At 40.8% G+C, this 20,339-nt stretch overlaps 1 protein-coding gene across 1 annotated transcript in view; it reads right to left on the bottom strand.

The window, feature by feature from the left end:
* LOC306966731 (neurobeachin-like) overlaps positions 1–20,339 on the bottom strand; it is a 684,825-nt gene that overhangs the window by 425,498 nt on the left and 238,988 nt on the right. The window contains exons 6-8 of the mRNA XM_079561544.1: positions 19,624–19,750; positions 19,295–19,414; positions 1,430–1,576 (exon numbers count right to left, since the gene is read on the bottom strand). Of these exons, the coding sequence (XP_079417670.1) occupies positions 1,430–1,576; positions 19,295–19,414; positions 19,624–19,750 (394 nt within the window). The remainder of the gene's footprint in view (positions 1–1,429; positions 1,577–19,294; positions 19,415–19,623; positions 19,751–20,339) is intronic.

Below are 20,339 nucleotides of genomic sequence, written 5' to 3'. Positions count from 1 at the left end.
GTGCACTGGGTGGGAGGTGTTGTCCATGATGGAGGTGAGCTTGGCTAACACCCTCCTGTCCCTCACCTCCACCACAGACTCCAGGGGGCCCAGGACGGAGCTGGCCCTCCTGTTCTTGTCCCGCTCTGTGCGGCCCGGGGCCCAGCACACGGCAGCGTAGTGGAGAGCAGAGGCCACCACAGAGTCATAAAGAGTCCTGAGCAGAGGCCTGCTCACTCTGAAGGACCTCAGTCTCCTCAGAAGGACCTCAGTCTCCTCAGAAGGACCACAGTCTCCTTAGAAGATAGAGGCGACTTTGGCCCTTCTTGTACAGGGCGTTGGTCCAGTTTATTGTTGAGGTGAACACCCAGGTTCTTGAAACTGTCCACCTCCTCAATGTTCTCCCCCTGGATGTTCAGCGGTGTGTGCGGTAGTGTCTTCCTCAATCACCATCTCCTTTGTCTTACAGGTGTTCAAGCACAGGTCGACTGGTGCGCTCAAACGGTGAGAGGACGGTGCCCTGAGGGGCCCCGGTGCTGCAGACGACCATCTCAGACTCACAGCTGCGCAGCCGCACACACTGTGGTCGGTTCGTGAGGTAGTTGATGGTCCATGCAGTGAGATGTTCATCCACTCCCACATTCCTCCAGCTTCCCCCGCAGCAGCACCGGTCTGATGGTGTTGAAAGCACTGGAGAAGTCAAAGAACATGACCCTCACAGCGTTCCCGGCGAGCTCCAGGTGGGTGAGCGCCCGCTCCAGCAGGTAGACGACAGCGTCCTCTACTCCTGACTCCTCCTCCGTGGAAGTTCCGCTTTACGCTTGACAATGAATCCAAAACCGAAAGTGCATTTTCCATATCGTACTTGTGTGAACTAAACAAATGGACAAACTGACTCTTTACCTTTATAGAAATGAAGTGGAGTAAAAGTAACAAGTTCTCGGCACTAGACTCCCCAAGTAAAGCAGAGATCCTCAGAAACTCTACTTCCGTGCAGTACTTTGTGTAGCAGGAGAGTGGCGAGTTGAGATACACTCGGATGTCACGGTCCTGGGCTAAACTTGAGCAGATTAGACGCCACGGCTCAGAGCACATTCAATTTGTGCAAAGGGAAATGAAGCTGGGAGTTCATATCATCAGAGCTCAGGCCAGACACGCAAACAACACAGAGTCACACCGAGAGCAAACCCGAGCTCAGACCCTCGTCACAGAGGCAACGCTTCAACAGCTGTCTTCAGGCTTTTACACCTTTAGACCCGTTTTGTAAGATGGTCCCGGGGATATCAGCCTGGATATCGTATCGTTGCTCCACTGAAGACACTGAACTCTTTTACTTTTATTCAAAGGCCACTAAAAGCGTCTAAATTGGTCCATGGTAAAGCAGAAAGAGTCCAGTGCTGCAGTGATTTCACAGCAGATCGCCTCCGGACGTACAGACGGGTGAAAGTACCTTATAGCTGGGTCCGAGCTGGTGAATAGCAAATATCTGCGCGGGGTTAAGGGCTTCGCTGAACACGTACACCGCTCCGATCTGTCCGCTGAACACTCTGTGAGCGTCCGCCGTCTCCGAGGAGCCCAGGAAGCACTTATCGTAGACCTGCAAACACCAACAGAGGCATAGTGGACATATATACAGTAAAATGAGACTCAAAAACATTACTTTGGGCCATGGCATTTATTTTCTACTTGAATAATGTAGAAACTGCAAACAAGAAGCAACATTTTTTACTAGTTTTTCGGTCTGGCAGGGCCCTAGACTTACATTTGTCGCGGGTTGCAGTGGTAGTGGTGTTATTTTCATTGTTTTATATTATGATGCAACTCGAATTGATTGCACACATACGAAAGGGCCTATCTCACCGGGCCCGGGGACTTGGAGACCTCTTGAACAGGTTTGATTTCAGCTGAGTCTCTGCACGGTCCCTGAGAGGTCTACGTGGACTCAAGCAGCTGTGGCAATGTTGCAAATGCTGTTTGTTGTTATTGACCTGTGAGACGTTTCTGTGACGTCCCTACAATGTCTGCAAAAGGTCATGTGAAGTCTCTCTAAAAGGTCAGCACACACTACACGATTTTTCTAGTCTTAAACTATTCTATATAGAATGGGGGGTCCACACTACACGACTGGATTCAGTGCGATTGCAGAACGTCTGGGGGTTCACACTTAACGACTGAGAATCGTAAGAGCGAACACACTACACGATGCTGACAAAAAGCTGATGTTTTATAACACTGCGCATCTGTCCTCTCTACGGCTTCATTTCTCCTCCGGCTTCGAAAACTGACCCCAAATCCGCAAAGATCGGACTACAGTTCCACAGACGACACACGACTCAGTACCAGATCCATCACTCCTGCAACAGTATCCACCAACTTCACACCAACTTCCTCAAACTCAACTGCAATAAATCTGAAATCATCGTCATTGGTCCCAAATCACTCCTCACCTCCTCCAAAGACTTCACTCTCTCCGTCGATGGCCATACAGTCAACACCTCTCCCCAGATCTGAAATCTTTGTTTAATTTTCGACCCCACGCTCACATTCAAGCCCCACATCCGTCAGATCACCAAAACTGCCTATTTCCACCTCCGTAACATTGCTCGCCTCCGCCCCATCCTCTCCACATCTGCTGCTGAAACTCTCATCCAGACTCGACTAGTGCAACAGCCTCCTGTACGGTCTCCCCTCCTCGGATTTACAAAAACTGCAATATGTTCAAAACTCCGCCGCCCGCCTCCTCACCCACACCCGCTCCAGAGACCACATCACACCCGTCCTCCACCAGCTTCACTGGCTCCCCGCACAACAGCGCATCCACTACAAAGTTCTGCTCATCACCTACAAAGCCCTCAACAACCTGGCCCCTCCATACCTCACAGACCTCCTACAACGCCACCGCCCATCCCGTCGCCTCCGCTCTGCCGACTTAAACCTTCTCAAACCCATATATAAGACTAAGCTATATAAGACTTATGTATTATTATTATTATTATAAGATAGGCCTGTGTTTGTGAGCGTGGGAAAACGTGTGCGTGTCCCGATTGGTCAACGGTGTCAACAATGTCACAACACCGCAGCGCTAGCTTACTGCTACTACAAAGCTTCAACTTGGCTATAGTTCTGTCAAATGGAGATAAAAGTTGGCGACGCGAAGAAGCGGGACGTATTTCAGTGGATTTAATAAGAAAAGGAGATGGACCTCAGCCTCAGTGCCGCTAAACTCTGTTTGTGGTTGAAATGTAGCTGGAAAAGGTGGTTGTCGTGAACGTTTGGTGATATAAAGTTGTGCTGTTTCGTGTGTGGGGCTGGTTTAACAGAGAAGTGAAAAAAAGGAGGCGTGGCGGTGTTTTTCTGTCTTTATATCTCTCTGTCATTCACATTTGGGACGGTAAAATCACCCACGTTTCTCTAGTGCGTCCAAAATCGGGCTTAAAAATCAAACATGTTTGATTTCCTACGACTGGAGTCGCGTCTTTCTACCGCCCACACTACACGATTCGAACCTCAGTCCAGTCGTGACCCCCCCCACACTACATGACCCCCCCACACAACACGACCCGACTCTGTGTGACTGCCTTCGACGAGACGCGACTCGAGAAGACTCGGCACGACTGAATTAGAGCAAAATCGGGCATAAAAGTCATGTAGTGTGTGCTGACCTTTAGATCTCGGAGACATTGCAGGGACGTCACAGAAACGTCTCACAGGTTGAGGACAACAAATAGTACTTATAGGAACTTTATTTGTATAGGGGTCTAAGGCTTTATCCACACAAAGACAAAACGCTTATGTTTTCAGAAACTTTCTTTGTTAGCACGAAGCCAGCTTAGGAAATGTGTGAGTCCTCATGGGTCGACTCAGGTCTGTGAAAACAGTGCAATTCATCTTCCAGGCCTGTGTGAGGCGCTGTGACGCTAACACAGATAATAGAACAAGATGTAGAGGCGCATATGCAGTAAACTTTTGTGGAATGTCCATCCATCCATTTTCTTCCGCTTTATCCGGGGCCGGGTCGCAGAGGCAGCAGTCTGAGCAGAGATGCCCAGACTTCCGGATCCACGCACACCTCCTCCAGCTGTTCTGAACCCGGAGGCGACACCAGGCCAGCTCGGAGACATAGTCCGACAAGGTATTGTGGAATGTAAACAGTGAAAATGAAACTGATTCAAGGATTTCGGACAGGGGTAGGCAAGTTTGTTCGTTGGAGGGCCGGTTTTCTTCATCGTCAAAAGACCAAGGGCCGAACCCTCCAATTAAAGCAGATCAGATAAAAACGCGATTGCCAATGGAACAAATAGAAATCCCACTGGAAATCAGACAAATTAACTTCTACGGTTATATATTTTTTGATTTTTCACTTGAAATTATACAAAATAATCTGAATTAACAAAAAACTTGTGCTCGTTCCATTGGTAAGAATAGGTTTTATCTGCTCTAAGGCCAGACCAAATCTACTCATACTTTAGATTTAATCTCTTAATTCAAGTAGATGTAAGTCATTTCTTCTTTTAGATGAGTATTCTTTTAGGATTATGGCCTAAAGGGTGCTCTGCTGAGACATTTTAAGGAATTGACAGTATTTTTCACATTTCTAGAGTACTTTAACAGGCATTTGACTGACTCGTGTTTTTTGTCACCTGTGGCTTGTGGACTGCAGTGGAGCAAAGAGGAGCGGAGTCAAACCATCATAGATCCATGAGGAAAAGTCACTATAAGGTCAGTAGATTATGGATAACAGACAACAGTGATGTGTTCTCAGTAAAAGTTGCAAAGACGTCGTAACAACAGAGCCACGTAAACGGCGTATTGAGATCTTTCCACTCTGTAAACGAACGAAAACATCTTTGCGTTTGTTCCTCAGCTTGACTTCGTTTGGACAGGGCCTAAATTCATGTGAAAAAATCCCGGCGAGAACCCTGGTACAAATGTATAGACAGATGAACAGAGCATGTATATTTCAAAAGTTCAGGAAGTTCGAGGACAACAAGATAAAAATGCCCTGAATGTTAATCATCGAGTCGCGGCGTAAGAATAATAACACAAACTTGTCAAACAAAAGGCAACGCACTTCAGTAATATATTCCTCCAGTAAATATGTGACAAAGCCCCTTCTGTCAGCGCCTGGTGCTAAATCACATCCGAGTTCATCCCTTCGGAGGGTCTGCGGCGTATATTACTCACCGTCTGAGGCCGCGAGAGACCGGGGCTGACTTAATGACATTCACAGTCTGCGGTGGAGCCGGAGAGACTGTTTTAAAGGCAGGAAATGCATCACGTGCTCTGGCAATCTACCTGCATGTAATCACAGACCTATTCATCTCTGTACTTATGAACAGGCCATCCCTCAGGAGAAACGCTGCTTATACTTTTAAATGTATGTAAAGTTCTAATGGTGCAGTGAAGGCTGAGACTATTTAAATGTGGTTAAAATATTAATATCCACTTCCTACACGGCTCCCTCGGCTGCTTAATGAAGGCAGTTTGAGCACTTTTAACCCCTTAACTCCCACCTGAACCGAGCACATTTTCCCCAGGTTGGCTTTACCCCAGTCCAAAAGCTTCTGGAAAAAAGCAGTGAAAATAGCAACAAAACTGAGACGAAAACGATGGTGGAAATGTGACAAAAAAGTGAGAAAACATTGACAAATTAAAGCCGCAAGCGGCGATGAAGGCCCTCGCTCTGGGGCACTCGTCCCTTGCAACCACCTCCGCTCACTCTCGTCCCTTGCGGCCACCTCCGCTCTCGTCCCTTGCTACCACCTTTGCTCACTCTCATGCCTTACGACCACCTCTGTTTGCTGTGGTCCCTTGCGACCAATCCTCATCACACTGATTTAAGTTGTATTACAGTGCATTATATGCGAAAGTCCCTTTAAGTTGCAATACAGTTTATTATTTGCGACAGTCTCTTTAAGTTGCATTACCGTGCATTTTATGCGAAAGTCCCTTTAAGTTGCATTACAGTTTATTATATGCGAAAGTCCCTTTAAGTTGCATTACAGTTTATTATATGCGAAAGTCCCTTTAAGTTGCATTACAGTTTATTATATGCGAAAGTCCCTTTAAGTTGCATTACAGTTTATTATATACGAAAGTCCCTTTAAGTTGCATTACAGTTTATTATATGCGAAAGTCCCTTTAAGTTGCATTACAGTTTATTATATACGAAAGTCTCTTTAAGTTGCATTACCGTGCATTTTATGCGAAAGTCCCTATTCACCTTATTCTGCCTTGCCCACTTTTGCCCGTTCATTTTAACGGAGAACGAGGGAAAATATTCTCCGCTCAAATCTGATGTGTAGTTGATTGAGTTATGTAAAATGTCCGATGTTCATTTGCACCGACAAATAAACACTGCAGCGTTTCTCTGCGCGGCCTGAAAACGGCTTTGTTTTCGTGTAGAGACTGATTTTATGTGGACTTCTCCAGCCCCATGTTAACACATAGGAGAAAAGGGGCGGGCACAGTTCATGGCGGCGCCCACGCGAACGTCCGGAATAAGGTGAATTAAGTTACATGTTATGCGAAAGTCCCTATTAAGTTGCAGAAACTGTAAAAACTGTTGAAATCACTGACAGACTTCACTGTATCAGAAATCCTATTAAAATGCCGGCAAGAAAAGAGAAAGCATTAGACAAGTGTCACAGCCATATTTGAACTGGTGAAATCATAATTTTAACATTACTATGTTTAAATTATATTATAGATGTAAGCTATTGCAGAGTCATCTCCATGTATGGGCCTGCAAAGGGAAGCCTTTACGTCAAAAAGTGTTTTTCCCATCTTTGGGGCCCGAATTCTGCAGCCTCTCGGGTAATTGATATGTTTTCGCTTGGTATAAGGGGGCCTCCACATTATAAACACAGATGGTTTCAATTCACCTTTCCTGTGACGGATATGTGATTTCATATGTTCTTATTTGACCAAGAGGCCCTACGTGTATGACACAGATGATCTCAACTTACCTCCCTGAGGAAAACAATCTTGCTCGGGAATATGGGTTTAGCCTAACTCTTTAAGGACCCGCCTTATACATAGCTCATTTACATAAAGTGATATAAACCACTGTACACCATCATTCTGTGTGAAAACTGTGTTTATACTCTGCACTTTTCTCCCAGTAAATATCCTCAAAACTTAACTCCACGCTCGGGTCTCTTGTCTTCCTTCACGCCATGATTTCAGTTGGCGTCACGAACAGGATCAGCACTCTAACAGGTAAGCAATTTTACTTGTTTGTTTGCTGACCGAATTTTAAGATTATGATTGGTGTGGTTTAGGAATTGTGAATTGGACTTTAACATGAAGGCAATTTCAGAGTATCAAATTGATATGGTACCATATCGTGAATGTTTGTTTTGTGATGAAAGTGGTTCCAGACGTGATCTGAGAAAAGCCGCCGAGACGGGCGCAGAAGTCGCGTGAGAGACTCAGGGTCTCTTTCAGAGAACGCGCAACTGTTTGTTATTGAGGCGTACATTAGATCTGACATCTTTTGTGACGCGAGACCATTGGAGCTGTTTACTTTTAATTGTTGGGCGCAGAGAAGTCAGAGGGCTTCCGAGAGATTAGCGCGGACCTGGGGTCCATGTTCTGTAGGGTTTGAGATACAAGATTGGGTCTGTTAATTTTTGTTTGTTTTGTTAACTTTTGACTGACGGCACATTAGATTTTGGTGTCTCCTAGTGCGCCAAGTTTGGTTTGTGAAAAAGCACATCAGATCGTGTCTCCTAGTGCGCCAATTTTGGTTTGTGAAAAAGCACATCAGATCGTGTATCTCCTAGTGCGCCAATCTTGGTTTGTGAAAAAGCACATTAGATCGTATCTCCTAGTGCGCCAATCTTGGTTTGTGAAAAAGCACATTAGATCGTATCTCCTAGTGCGCCAATCTTGGTTTGTGAAAAAGCACATTAGATCGTATCTCCTAGTGCGCCAATCTTGGTTTGTGAAAAAGCACATTAGAACCTCTATCTTCTGGTGCGCTATATTTGTTGTCTGTTGTGAGGAAGTACCAAATGCGGTCTGGTTGAATCTGTGTGAATGATTTTGACACTTTGGTGATTGCCTTTTCTAAAATTAACTTTTAAGTGGGTGACAAATTTATATGAATTTCCCGAATATCCAAGAGACCAAGTGGATGAGAATATTTACTGTTTAATTTGGAAACATTGGACTAGATACAGCTAAAGTTGTAAATTGACATCCTGGGGGAGATAACCTAGTAAAATAGATAATACTGAAATGTCCATTAATGTAAAAGAGAGAATGATTTGTCAGAAAAAGACAAAGGAAATTAAAGCTTTACTAAAATCGAATGTAAACATGAGAGTAATGCCAACTAAACCTAACATAACTTAAAGGTCTAAAATGGTTGAATAATGCTTTGTCGATATGCAAATTAAGCCTTGGAGTGTTTTTGATAGACAAGACAAAAGTAGCGAATGAAATGGGGGACATGTAATTGACCGTGTGTTACGAAGTTTGAATAAATGGGACAACCTCCGAGAGAATCCCATAAAGAGAGAAAAAAGCTAAACAAGGGTTTCCTTCTGGCCAGCACAAGGTCCCGGCAGAAGGGGGAAAGAACATCTGTGTTTCATCAAACACAGAAGCTCTATCCATCGTGGGGATTGGCTCTGACGGCTTATACAGAGCTATGACAAGGACGAGATATAGGACACGTAGATAAATAACTTCCATATTTATTTTACTCTATGTATTTATTTGGGAGCGATAGTTCAAAGTAATGAACATACATCGATGCACGTAATCATGTGGTGTTAAATTGTAGCTGTGAGAAATTTACGCATGTTTCAGGGGAAAGAGCTAAGACTTTGAAAATTAAGCAAAGTTCAGTAGCCCAATATTAATTTGACCTGTACTGATGCAACTTAGTCCAGGCCAAACCAGTAAACCTCGTCACCGAACATAACAATCATGTGTGCATTGCAAGTCAATAAATGAACCTCTCCGGAATTTCATGATATGAAGCTGAACAAAGCAAAGTTATTTTAGAAGGCCCTCTCTAAAATGAGAAGGAGAACAGGGTGTTAAATCAGTAGAAGAAATAATACGATAGATATAATTACAGATTTTAAATGAATTCTTGAAAATAAAAGAGAGGAATTTCCCGCTTTTTATAGCAAATCATATTGACAGCGCTGCCACCACAATCAAAATTCACATAAGTTTATTGATTGATAAGTATTATTGATGTTATTGGTGCATCACTCCTGAAGTCTCAGTGTTGTGCAGAATTTGATATCCTTTTGATCGCTTCAATAACAAAGAAGAACCGTCAGAGGAAGGACACCTCACAGACTACTATGTACCTCGTTTGCCAATGTGGGGGCACGGGGCAACAATGGCAAAGAAGGCACTGCCAGTCAGCGGTTAGAGTTTGGAACTCTTTACAAGAAAGACTCATGCGATCATGAACTTTGAACAACAAGAAAGAACTTTTATCCATGTGGGACTGGTCATGATGGATTACGAACTGTGCTTTGCTCCATGTTCGACACAAGTTTATCCTAAAGGAGAAATCAAGCCAGAGACTGTATCTCAGACTGAGGGGACAAATTCCATGTTTACGACATGATGGACACATTCTGAAAATCCCAGCCTCGAGTCCACTCAACTATACGTTAAAGTTTCATCCCTACTTGTCAGACAATGAATCGGGAATCTGTTCTGTATTTCCAGAGACGACAAAAGGGTGTGGCCAATAACATTCAATAGTAGTTTAACAGACTAAGCCGAGAAGGCAGAGTTCCTCGGTAAAAAGTGTTTGTAGCAGCTGTCATTATGTATGGGAAGAGGAAAATTCTTAGTTCTCCAATCAAAAGTGCAGACTATCTGAAAATTCAGAAAGAAAAGAAATAGTTATGAAATAAAAAAATTCCTAATTCGAATGTTCTCAAGCACTCTCCGTTGATTCTTTTGATATGGATAATTTGTATTATCTGTCTCATACGGCAGACTTGAAGTATACACATGATTGGTTATAAGAAGAGTTTATATAATTGACCACAAAACCAGTGTGAAGCAATTTGGGTGATACACAACTGAACTTCAATGCCACACTAACTCAAATTGAGTTAAATCAAAGCTCATTGATACAATGATTGTATACTGCTCTATGGAAGTTCAGCTATTGAAAGCTGATAGCAAAGCCATTTATGTGTAAGTGTTGATGACCAACACACATTTATTCCAGTGTATTGTGAATCATTTAAACCCATCCAGTATGCTGAGCATTTAACATTGAAAAGAACACTGAAAAGAAGTGACTAAAAGCGAAGAAAATGAATCTGCTAAACAGATTGTAACTCAATGGGAAATAGGAATAAAACTTGGTAATATTATAGTCATAAAATTTCTTGTAATGTTCACATTTAAAGATGTTAACCTGTGTTTAAGAAATAAATAATGAAAAATGATTATTCCTGAAAATAGGAGTAAAATGCTGAGCTGATAACTCGGCCAGAAAGAGTTGAAAATTATCAAGCAACGCCAGTGCAGAAACCAGAGAGAATTCTGGAGCTTGTTTCAAGAATGACATTCTAACATATAGACCTTCTGTCCATCTCTGTGCCTCTCCGGTCACAGGTAGCAGAAGAGATCTGGGGGGGGAAAAACTAGAGCTGTTAGAACTCAGTATGGAGACGCTGTTCTTATGTTCAGTTAACCTATTGCAACAAAGGAAGATAGTTTAAATATAAATTGAGAATAAAAAATATCAGTATTTCGCTCAGTGAACTACCAAAAATGGATATCCCATCCGAGAGTTCGGGTTTAGTATACACAAAATTACACGTCAGGGAGGAGAACATGAGTAAACGAGTTGTAATTAACTCATCGATAAATCTAAATCATGATAAGAACTAGTTTCTCTCCCCATGGAAACTGTAATCATCTGTTTATTTTGTAACAGCTAAGGAGACTGCCTTAGCAGTGGACAATATGAATTTGTTAAAGTCATAACATTAATAACATGTACAATACATTTACGTTTGTTACTGAGTCTCTTCAACAGACTGAGAATGGGAAACCTGTGAAGCACAAAGAGCCTGTTCCACCAACCCAGAGACGAAAGGAGGATCTCCACGGACATTAATACAGGTCTTACAGGAGGAAGTACCTGATGGATGGGTAAAACAATTGAGATTCAATTCCAGTCATATGTCACAGACTCTTGGTAAGAACAACTTCATCTTTTTATATTTTGTTTAATGTTCCAGGTAAATTTGTTAAGACATTTCTCTGTGTCTATGTCTTATGCACAACATTGAAAGTTTACTTAAAAGACAGATACACATAATAACATTATTTGTATTCAACGTATCATCTATGGTGTTGAGTATTGTTTATATGTGTTGTCAATAACTAATAATAATTACATTTAAATCAAGTGTTATAAATAGACAGACTTGAACCCTAATCACTGGGTAAACAATATTTGAATTACGTACTCTGATGCATGTACCACTTTTTGAAGCGTTGACTCTAAAATGCCAAATATACCTTGTACAGGGATTTCACAACATACTCATTTCCATGAGAACAACTAGGCTGTACACATTCGTTAAAGGAACACCAGACACCACTCGAAACAATGTGGTGATTCCCAGTAGATAGATCCTAATGATATATTGTATAATAACTTAAATTTTGTCAGTAACACCTCTCTTTGGTTATTATTGCCAGGTAAACTTTGGTAACCCCTGGAGAGAGGGGGTGAGAGGTGAAGGAGGACAAATGTGAGGACGAGGAGTGACCCCACTAAGGAACACGCCACAACACGGGGCGAGACTACCAGGAAAAAGCGTTGACAGGACGGCACCAACAGGAGCCAGGAATTCAACCAAGTCGGCGCCAAATGCAACAAAATGCAACAAAATAAAATAAAGGCTTATTTTTTTCAAGAATTGCTATAGCATAATGTTATATTGACATGTAAACGTATTAATGAATACATTCGATTCTGTCTATATTGATGTGGTAATAGAGAAAGCACCTATAGTTGTTTGATAATCCCAACTTCAGACAATTTGATAACTGTGTGCCCTACCATACTGTATATGAACATTTTTTATGAATCAACTTTATACTTCACATGCTGTGTATCGTCAATTAGATAATTAGAAGGAAGGCAAAGCATTAGGGAATTGAAGAGAGAAAAGGGGGGATTGAAATCATAATTTTAACATTACTATGTTTAAATTATATTATAGATGTAAGCTATTGCAGAGTCATCTCCATGTATGGGCCTGCAAAGGGAAGCCTTTACGTCAAAAAGTGTTTTTCCCATCTTTGGGGCCCGAATTCTGCAGCCTCTCGGGTAATTGATATGTTTTCGCTTGGTATAAGGGGGCCTCCACATTATAAACACAGATGGTTTCAATTCACCTTTCCTGTGACGGATATGTGATTTCATATGTTCTTATTTGACCAAGAGGCCCTACGTGTATGACACAGATGATCTCAACTTACCTCCCTGAGGAAAACAATCTTGCTCGGGAATATGGGTTTAGCCTAACTCTTTAAGGACCCGCCTTATACATAGCTCATTTACATAAAGTGATATAAACCACTGTACACCATCATTCTGTGTGAAAACTGTGTTTATACTCTGCACTTTTCTCCCAGTAAATATCCTCAAAACTTAACTCCACGCTCGGGTCTCTTGTCTTCCTTCACGCCATGATTTCAACTGGCAACCTCCTACACCAAAGACAATTACACTATCCCTGAGCTATAGCTCCTTGGTTATTAAGGCCTGATTTGGGCTACTTTGCTGTAAATTATCGGGCAGTGTTGCCTCAATTGTTTCCCTATCCCCCCATTTCTGTCTCTTTCGTGGCTTATATTTAGAAAGCGTTTTTTAAGGGTGGGATTAAAGGCGCAGTGAAGAAAAAGAATAAAGAAAGAAAAAGAAATAAGGTCAGAATTGAACCAGCACTCTTATGGTTAAAATCCCAACACTCAAGCTATGACACTACACAGGCACAACAACTCTGGTGAAATGCCCCGGACTCATGTGTTTTAGGCTGTGACAATGTGTGCAGCAGCCCATGTAAAAGGTGAAAGCAATAGAAAAGTGTCAAGGCTGTGTTTGGACTCACAACCTCCTTCACTTGAAACATGGGCCTGATGATGGCTTGGTTTCTCTAAATTCCCAGGCTGAAATTTGGTCGCAGCAACACATTGGAGGAGAGGTTATTTCCCTGTTTTTAGTGAGTTCTTCCTGGAAGGTGCTGAGTCCAAAAGAAAAAGGAAACAAAAGAGTCAATGTTGGGATTTGATCCAGCAACCTCCTGTACCCTAGTTCAGCTCTCTACCAATGGAGCTACTTCAACTGAGTGTATTAAACAGCAGATGTGAAATTAATTTCATGACAGGACCCCGCACTTGTGTGTTTGCAGGAAACAGATTTTTCAGTTTAGAATTCTTCAGGTCATGTCCCCCCCCGGAACATTTCCCTGATAGTTTTCGACATTTTCCCCCAGTGATTCCTCAACTGTCTCCCCACTATCCCCCCATTTCTTTCTCTTTAGTGACGCATATTTTGAAAGCGTTTTTCATGAGGGTGGGACCATAAGCGCGGGTAATTAAAAGAAAAAAAAAGTTGAAGTCAGAAAGAGTCAATATTGATCCAGCAACCTAATGGATGGGAATCTAACGCTCAAGCTGTGATTCCACACAGGCACAGGAACTTCTAGGAATCGTCCTGAACTCATGGCACTCGCAACACACTGGAGAGGTCATTTCCCTGTTTTTAATGAGTGTGGAACCGTCGGCGACGATGCACTTTCTTCCCAGAAAGTGATGTGTCCAAAAGAAAAACAAGTGAAAAAGAGTCTTGGTTGGGATTTGATCCAGCAACCTCCTGCACATTAACCCAGCACTCTACCAATGGAGCTACTTAGGCTGAGAAAACAAGCAGCGGATGTGAAATAAATCTCATGAGAGACCCTGCACTTGTGTATTTACAGGAAACGGATTAACAGATTAGAAAATAATATATTCTCTCATATTGTAATTGGGGTAAATTCCTGGCTGCCCAAAGGATCGTTGAGAGGGTGCGCCAGCCCTAAAGCACCCTTGATATTGAAGCAATAATTTTGTGAGACCCATATAGTACGAGGAACACACAGAGAGACGGACAGGAAACAGATAAACTGAACTTCCTGTGACTGTACAGTTGAAAAAAACGTGAATTTGGAGGCAAAACGTCCAAATTAAAGCTTCTGTCTGTGACAGAGGGGTAGTATAAGTACCTACGAGTCCAAAAGTGTGGCTTTTGTGAAGAAAGGGAGAAATTTGGAAAGTTGGCGAATTTCAGGACACAGAGGCCTCTGACAGAGGCAAGTATGCTGCCAGGCTAAGACCTCTGGGGATTTTCACGGAGGATGGGTGGGCCACTTACAAGCCACTTAAAAGCCACTTTGAAGCCAAGATGGCCGCCTCCCTGTGCGAGTGGGCGTGTCGCTCCAAGTGAGTTTTGGGCTTGTCCTGATGTCCCCTCTCACTGTGCCGAGTGATTCGGGCGTACGCCCAAAAACGCCCCTATTTTTTTGAATTGGGGTCCGCTTCCAGAGGGCGCTGTGGAGCCATTTTGTTGTGGGCGTGTCCCATTCGTCCAATATCATAAATTTTTTCGCCGCCTCATTGCCTCCGCCAATTTTGGGGAGCTTTCACCCACGTTTAGCGGGTCAAAAACGCGATCCTTTCCGGAGAAAAAAAAAAAAAATAATAATAATAAGAAACCACCCAAAAACAATAGTCCCTTGCCAGGACTGCGTCCGGCTCGGGCCTAAAAAGTGACAAAAAAATGATGAAAAAGTGGCAAAAATGTCACAAAAATGTCACAAGAAATTGACAAAAAATGGACGAAAAAGTGACAAAAATGTGACAAAAATGTAACAAAAAAATTACAAAAATATGACAAAAATTCGATAAAAATGTGATAACAAATTACAAAAAATTACAAAAAAATTACAAAAAAATTACAAAAAAATTACAAAAAAATTACAAAAAAATTACAAAAATGAGTCGAATACCCAACAAAAAAGTATGGAAAAAAAATCTGATGACGTGAGGAAAAAGATCCTCTAGGTTCAGGCGGGAGTTAAGAGGTTAAAGCAGCAAAACATTCAAACTCAAGTTAATAACATGCTTTTAAACGACTTATTCTAATATTTGACTGGATTTTACATATTATGTAGTAGTTTACACGAAATTTGATCAAATAAACAATACATTTTTTTCTTTTATTTCATCGAGAAATCATTGTGAGCAGTGTTATTTTCTCTATCATTACGTTGATGTGCCTTTTTAATGACGATAGACGAGATGATGAGTTAAAAATCGGTCTTTGGCGACTAAAACATGACGAAATGGCAGAAAGTGGTTTGTATGATTTTTTTCCAATGGGAATTAACAGGAATTTAAGAGAATTAACGGGAATATATGAGAATTATACTTTCCCATAGGTCTTTACAGGCTGATACAAACAGCTACAGCACGAATATGACCTGACAGTTGTTCACTCACATTAGGGCTGGGCCATATGTTAACATTTAAGATATAATTTTATATGCTTATTTAAGATTTTTTTTTAATTAAATGTGCACGTTACGGAGCTTTGTTATACAGCAGGGGTAGGCAACGTCAAAACGGGCCTTCCATCATCAAACTCTGGCCTTCGAGATGATTTCGAGAAATATAATGACCCAAATCAGAGATCAAATGCCTGTTAAAGTACTCTAGAAATGTGAAAAAAACTGTCAATTCCTTCAAATGTCTCAGCAGAGCACCTTTTTACGCCATAACCCTAAAAGAATACTCATCTAAAGGAAGAAATGACTTACATCTACTTGAATTTAGAGATTAAATCTAAAGTTTGAGTGGATTTGGTCTGGCCTTAGAGCAGATAAAACCTATTCTTACCAATGGAACGAGCACAAGTTTTTTCTTAATTCAGATTATTTTGTATAATTTCAAGTGAAAAATAAAAAAAAAATATAACAGTAAAAGTTAATTTGTCTGATTCAGTGTTAATTTCGTCGACTAAAATATTTAGTCTTAATTTTAGTCAAAGTGATATTTTTGACGACTAAAATTGGACTAAAACTAAATTAAAAGTTTCTCATGAGACTAAAACTATGACTAAAATGTCCAGATATTTTAGTCGACTAAAATAAGACTAAATAAAAATGAAAAAAGGAGAAACTAAAATCATCCGAACTTCTATTGAGAGTCTGAAAGAGCTTCATATCATGTAAATTCACTGCCAAAGGATCAGCTCTGAGCTTTATTCATGTGGAAGCAGCTCCATGAAGTCGAGGACCACGATTAAATATGATTATTCTTCTCGTGGCGATCAGAAGCAGTGCTGGAAAGTGCTAAATGAGGTCCTAAACCGGGGTCAAAAATCAAATACATTACCTGACATCATTATGAATGCAGCCAATGGCTCCACTGACAACAATCTTGCAAACCGCTTTAATGAGTATTTTAACACAATAGGTGAAACCCTATCCAATAATATAAGCCCAAAAGAGGGAGCCAACTACAAACAGTATCTAAAAGGCAACTATCCGGACTCTTTCTATCTCTCGCCAACTGATAAATATGAAATCCTTAACTTAATTATGGGCATGAAAAGCTCAAACACAGCTGATGCCGACAACATAAGCAGTAAAATCGTAAAATTTATAATTCATGAAATTGTTGACCCTCTAGTTTTCTGTATTAACCTCTCCCTTCAATGTGGCGTGGTACCAAGAATGACAAAAATTTCCAAAATTCTTCCAATATTTAAATCTGGTGACAAAAATGACATCCAAAACTATCGACCGATATCGATCCTACCAACGCTATCCAAAATATTTGAAAAAATTGTCTACAAGAGGTTAATTGACTATTTAAATAATCTAAACATTCTCACATCATCACAATATGGTTTCAGAGAAAAGAGCACCACCTGCATGGCAATTCTGGATCTGGTAGAAAAAATCAACGACGCTATCGACAAAGGCGAATGTGGCATAGGCGTTTTCCTTGACTTATCGAAAGCGTTCGATACTGTTGATTTTAACATACTCCTTGGCAAATTGCAACATTATGGAGTCAGAGGTTTAGCACTCAGCTGGTTCAGCAGCTACTTAAATGAAAGAGAGCAATATGTGCACATTAATAACCTAAATTCACACCGTAAAATTATTAAATGTGGGGTCCCACAGGGCTCAATTATAGGCCCGCTACTATTTCTTATTTATGTAAATGACTTTCCAAATTCATCTCAAATTCTCCATAAAGTCATTTTTGCTGATGATACAAGCCTATTCCTATCTCACAAAGACCCAACACTTTTACAAAACACCATAAATGATGAATTAACAAAAGTGGACACATGGTTCAATTGTAATAAATTATCATTAAACATAAATAAAACCAAATTTATCATATTTCGTTCAAATAGAAACAGGAAAAATCTTGAAAATGTACGTATTTCAATAAACAGTGTAAATATTGAAAGACTAAATTGTATTACATTTCTTGGAATTCAAATTGACGAACACCTAAATTTCAAAAATCATATTGATCATCTTGTGAAAAAATTATCCAAATATGTTGGTTTATTTTACAAATTGAGACATTTTCTTCCTCTTGAGGCACTATTAATCTTGTATCGTTCCCTTCTGGAGCCCCATCTAAATTACTGCAACGTGATCTGGTGCAATACATTTCCCAGTTATCTTTTGAAACTACAAGCCCTTCAAAAGAAAGCCATTCGAGCCATCTCTTGGGCCAAGTTTAACAGCCCCACTGACTCCTTTTTCTATAAATATAAGCTGCTGAAACTCACGGAGTGCAACTTCTTTCAAAATGCATGTGTAATGTATAATGTCATGTTTAGACCTAAGGACAGACTGGCTCAACTCATCCCAACCTCTACACCTGCTCATGATCATAACACAAGACATAAAACCCTCTTAAAGGGAAAAACGAGGACACTCAAGTGTACAAGTTTTAGTGTGGCGTGTAAAGGCCCCGAAATTTGGAACAAACTGAACACTGAAATTAAAACTGCTACATCTTTGACCACTTTTAAAAAGAAATTAAAAATTGAGCTTCTAGGAAAATACAATAAACCCTAGTTGGACCTCTATCAATTTTTTTTTTTTTTTTTTTTTTTCTTTTTTTTTTATTTATTTATTTTTATTTTATTTTATTTTTTTAAATACAAAAATAAATAAATAAATAAATAGATACATACAAAAAATAATTAAAAACTTGTGTCTGATGATAGTATGTCCCAATGTGCGTGAGCATATAGTGTGTACTTTTTTAAATTGATGCATTGCTAAAGTAATAAAAGTAAGATATGGTAGCTTTAGATTAGAGTAGGTTAGGTTAGTTATAGGTTTGGAAGGAAATAGGCAACAAAGGCAACAAGAAACAAATGTTTCCTAGGTTGCTAATGTATTAATGTATGTTTGTGTTTTTAATATTGTGTCCTATCTTGGGCCCCATATATAAGCAAACTGTTGCTTCAAGGGTGTCCCATTTATGAATATGCAATACTTCATGAATGAATGTAAATGTTTTTACTGTATATTCATTCATGATTATAATGAATATTATAAATATAAGTCGACTAAATTAGTCTTAATTTTAGTCGACTAAATTGACATGCAATTTTAGTCGACTAAAATTAAAACTTTTTTTTTACTAAATCTTGACTAAAACTAAATTACATTTTAGTCAAAAGACTAAGACTAAAACTAAAATAAAATATGTTGTCAAAATTAACACTGGTCTGATTTCCAGTGGGATTTCTATTTGTTCCATTGGCATTAGCGTTTTTATCTGATCTGCTTTAATTGGAGGGTCCGGCCCTTGGTCTATTGACGATGAAGAAAACCGGCCCGCCAACCTGCCTACCCCTGGTCTATATGAATGAGAGAGTGGATCCTTGCTGTAAAACGCTGTGAGTACCTACTGTAGGTGGAAAAGCACTAAAAAAGTTGAGACCATGTACCATTCAGTCCCCAACCACCGGGCTGTGACGCATTTGCTACCGGGCAGCAGAGAAATAGTAAATAACATGTTCCTAAACGTTCTGTATATCATGGTTGAAGGCTCAAAATAGTAAATTCAGCCACATCGGAACTTTAATCCGCACTTCGTCACTTAATATAAGCCAAACCTCATACTTGTCCTAGTTTGTTTTTTGCAGTAAAAAGTCTCATTCATGTTTTCGAGGCGTCTTATCGTCCTCTGATAACGGTGAAGCTTCACTCACGTCGCCGGTGTTGACGTGCCAGGCCATGTCTCCGTACGACGCCAGCTGCCCGTCCACGAAACAGCGCACCTCACTGTTCCTCCAGCGGCTGAACACGTGCACCACACTCAGCATGTACCACTGAGGAGGGACAGGACGCAGCATAGTCTTCACTTTTACCACAATAATAACCACAATAATAACTGATAAAGACTTGTCATCCATGATACTGAACCCCTGTGTGTTTGAACAGTGCTGGAAACTACTTGAATTAGCACAATCTGTGAACTCTGAGGTAAATCTTGCCAGACTTTCGTTCGTCATGACTCATAGTTCTCATCATCACGTACCTTCCTGGGCTGAAAGTCGTATTTGACACAGTGCTGGAAGCCTTTTCCTTTCGACTTGAGCGACGTCACGATCAGAGAGCTTCCCACAAAGTGAGCGGAGTATCCGATCCCCGTATTGGTGCGGAAGCTGAAAACACAGAGACACCTCGTTATTGATCACAAACTCACAGACAAGACCGACCTGGCCTGGATCACGAGGAGGAGCCGCACAGTAAAAGCACAGCTGAGACTGACCAGGTCTGTTCAGCGTCTGCAGGCGTGTCAGACTGTTGTGGAGAGGAGTCAAAGGTAAAGCTCTCGATTTGCTGGTCATGAGTTGGACTGGGTGCAAAAAAGGTTTAGGCACTACTGGTGTCGAGAAAAGAGATCTAAGTTTAGATGTTGTTGGTCCAGAAGTGACTTGGTTGTTTCAGCTCAAATATTCACGATCATTTCCCCCCAAAATTGTGTAAAATGTTTCCTTATTTTTGGCACAAAATCTCATAATTTTCCCGAAATGAATCCACATTTTTCACACACATTGGAGATGACCCCGATATTGTAAATGTGCAGATCTTGTACACATTTAAGTTCTGTTTTCTGGTTCTAGATGACAAATTGCTTAGTATAGGTGTGAGGAAGTATAACTTTTGAGTGTGCAAATGCTCTCCTTTTCATGTGAAAACATCTGTTGTCTGTACCTTGTTTGCTGCTCAAATAAACTAATAAAAAAAAGT

Source organism: Gobius niger, assembly GCF_951799975.1.
Source record: "Gobius niger genome assembly, chromosome: 1".
Taxonomy (NCBI): domain Eukaryota; kingdom Metazoa; phylum Chordata; class Actinopteri; order Gobiiformes; family Gobiidae; genus Gobius; species Gobius niger.
Note: the sequence above shows the minus strand (reverse complement) of the source record. Positions and strands in the feature narration are given on the sequence as shown.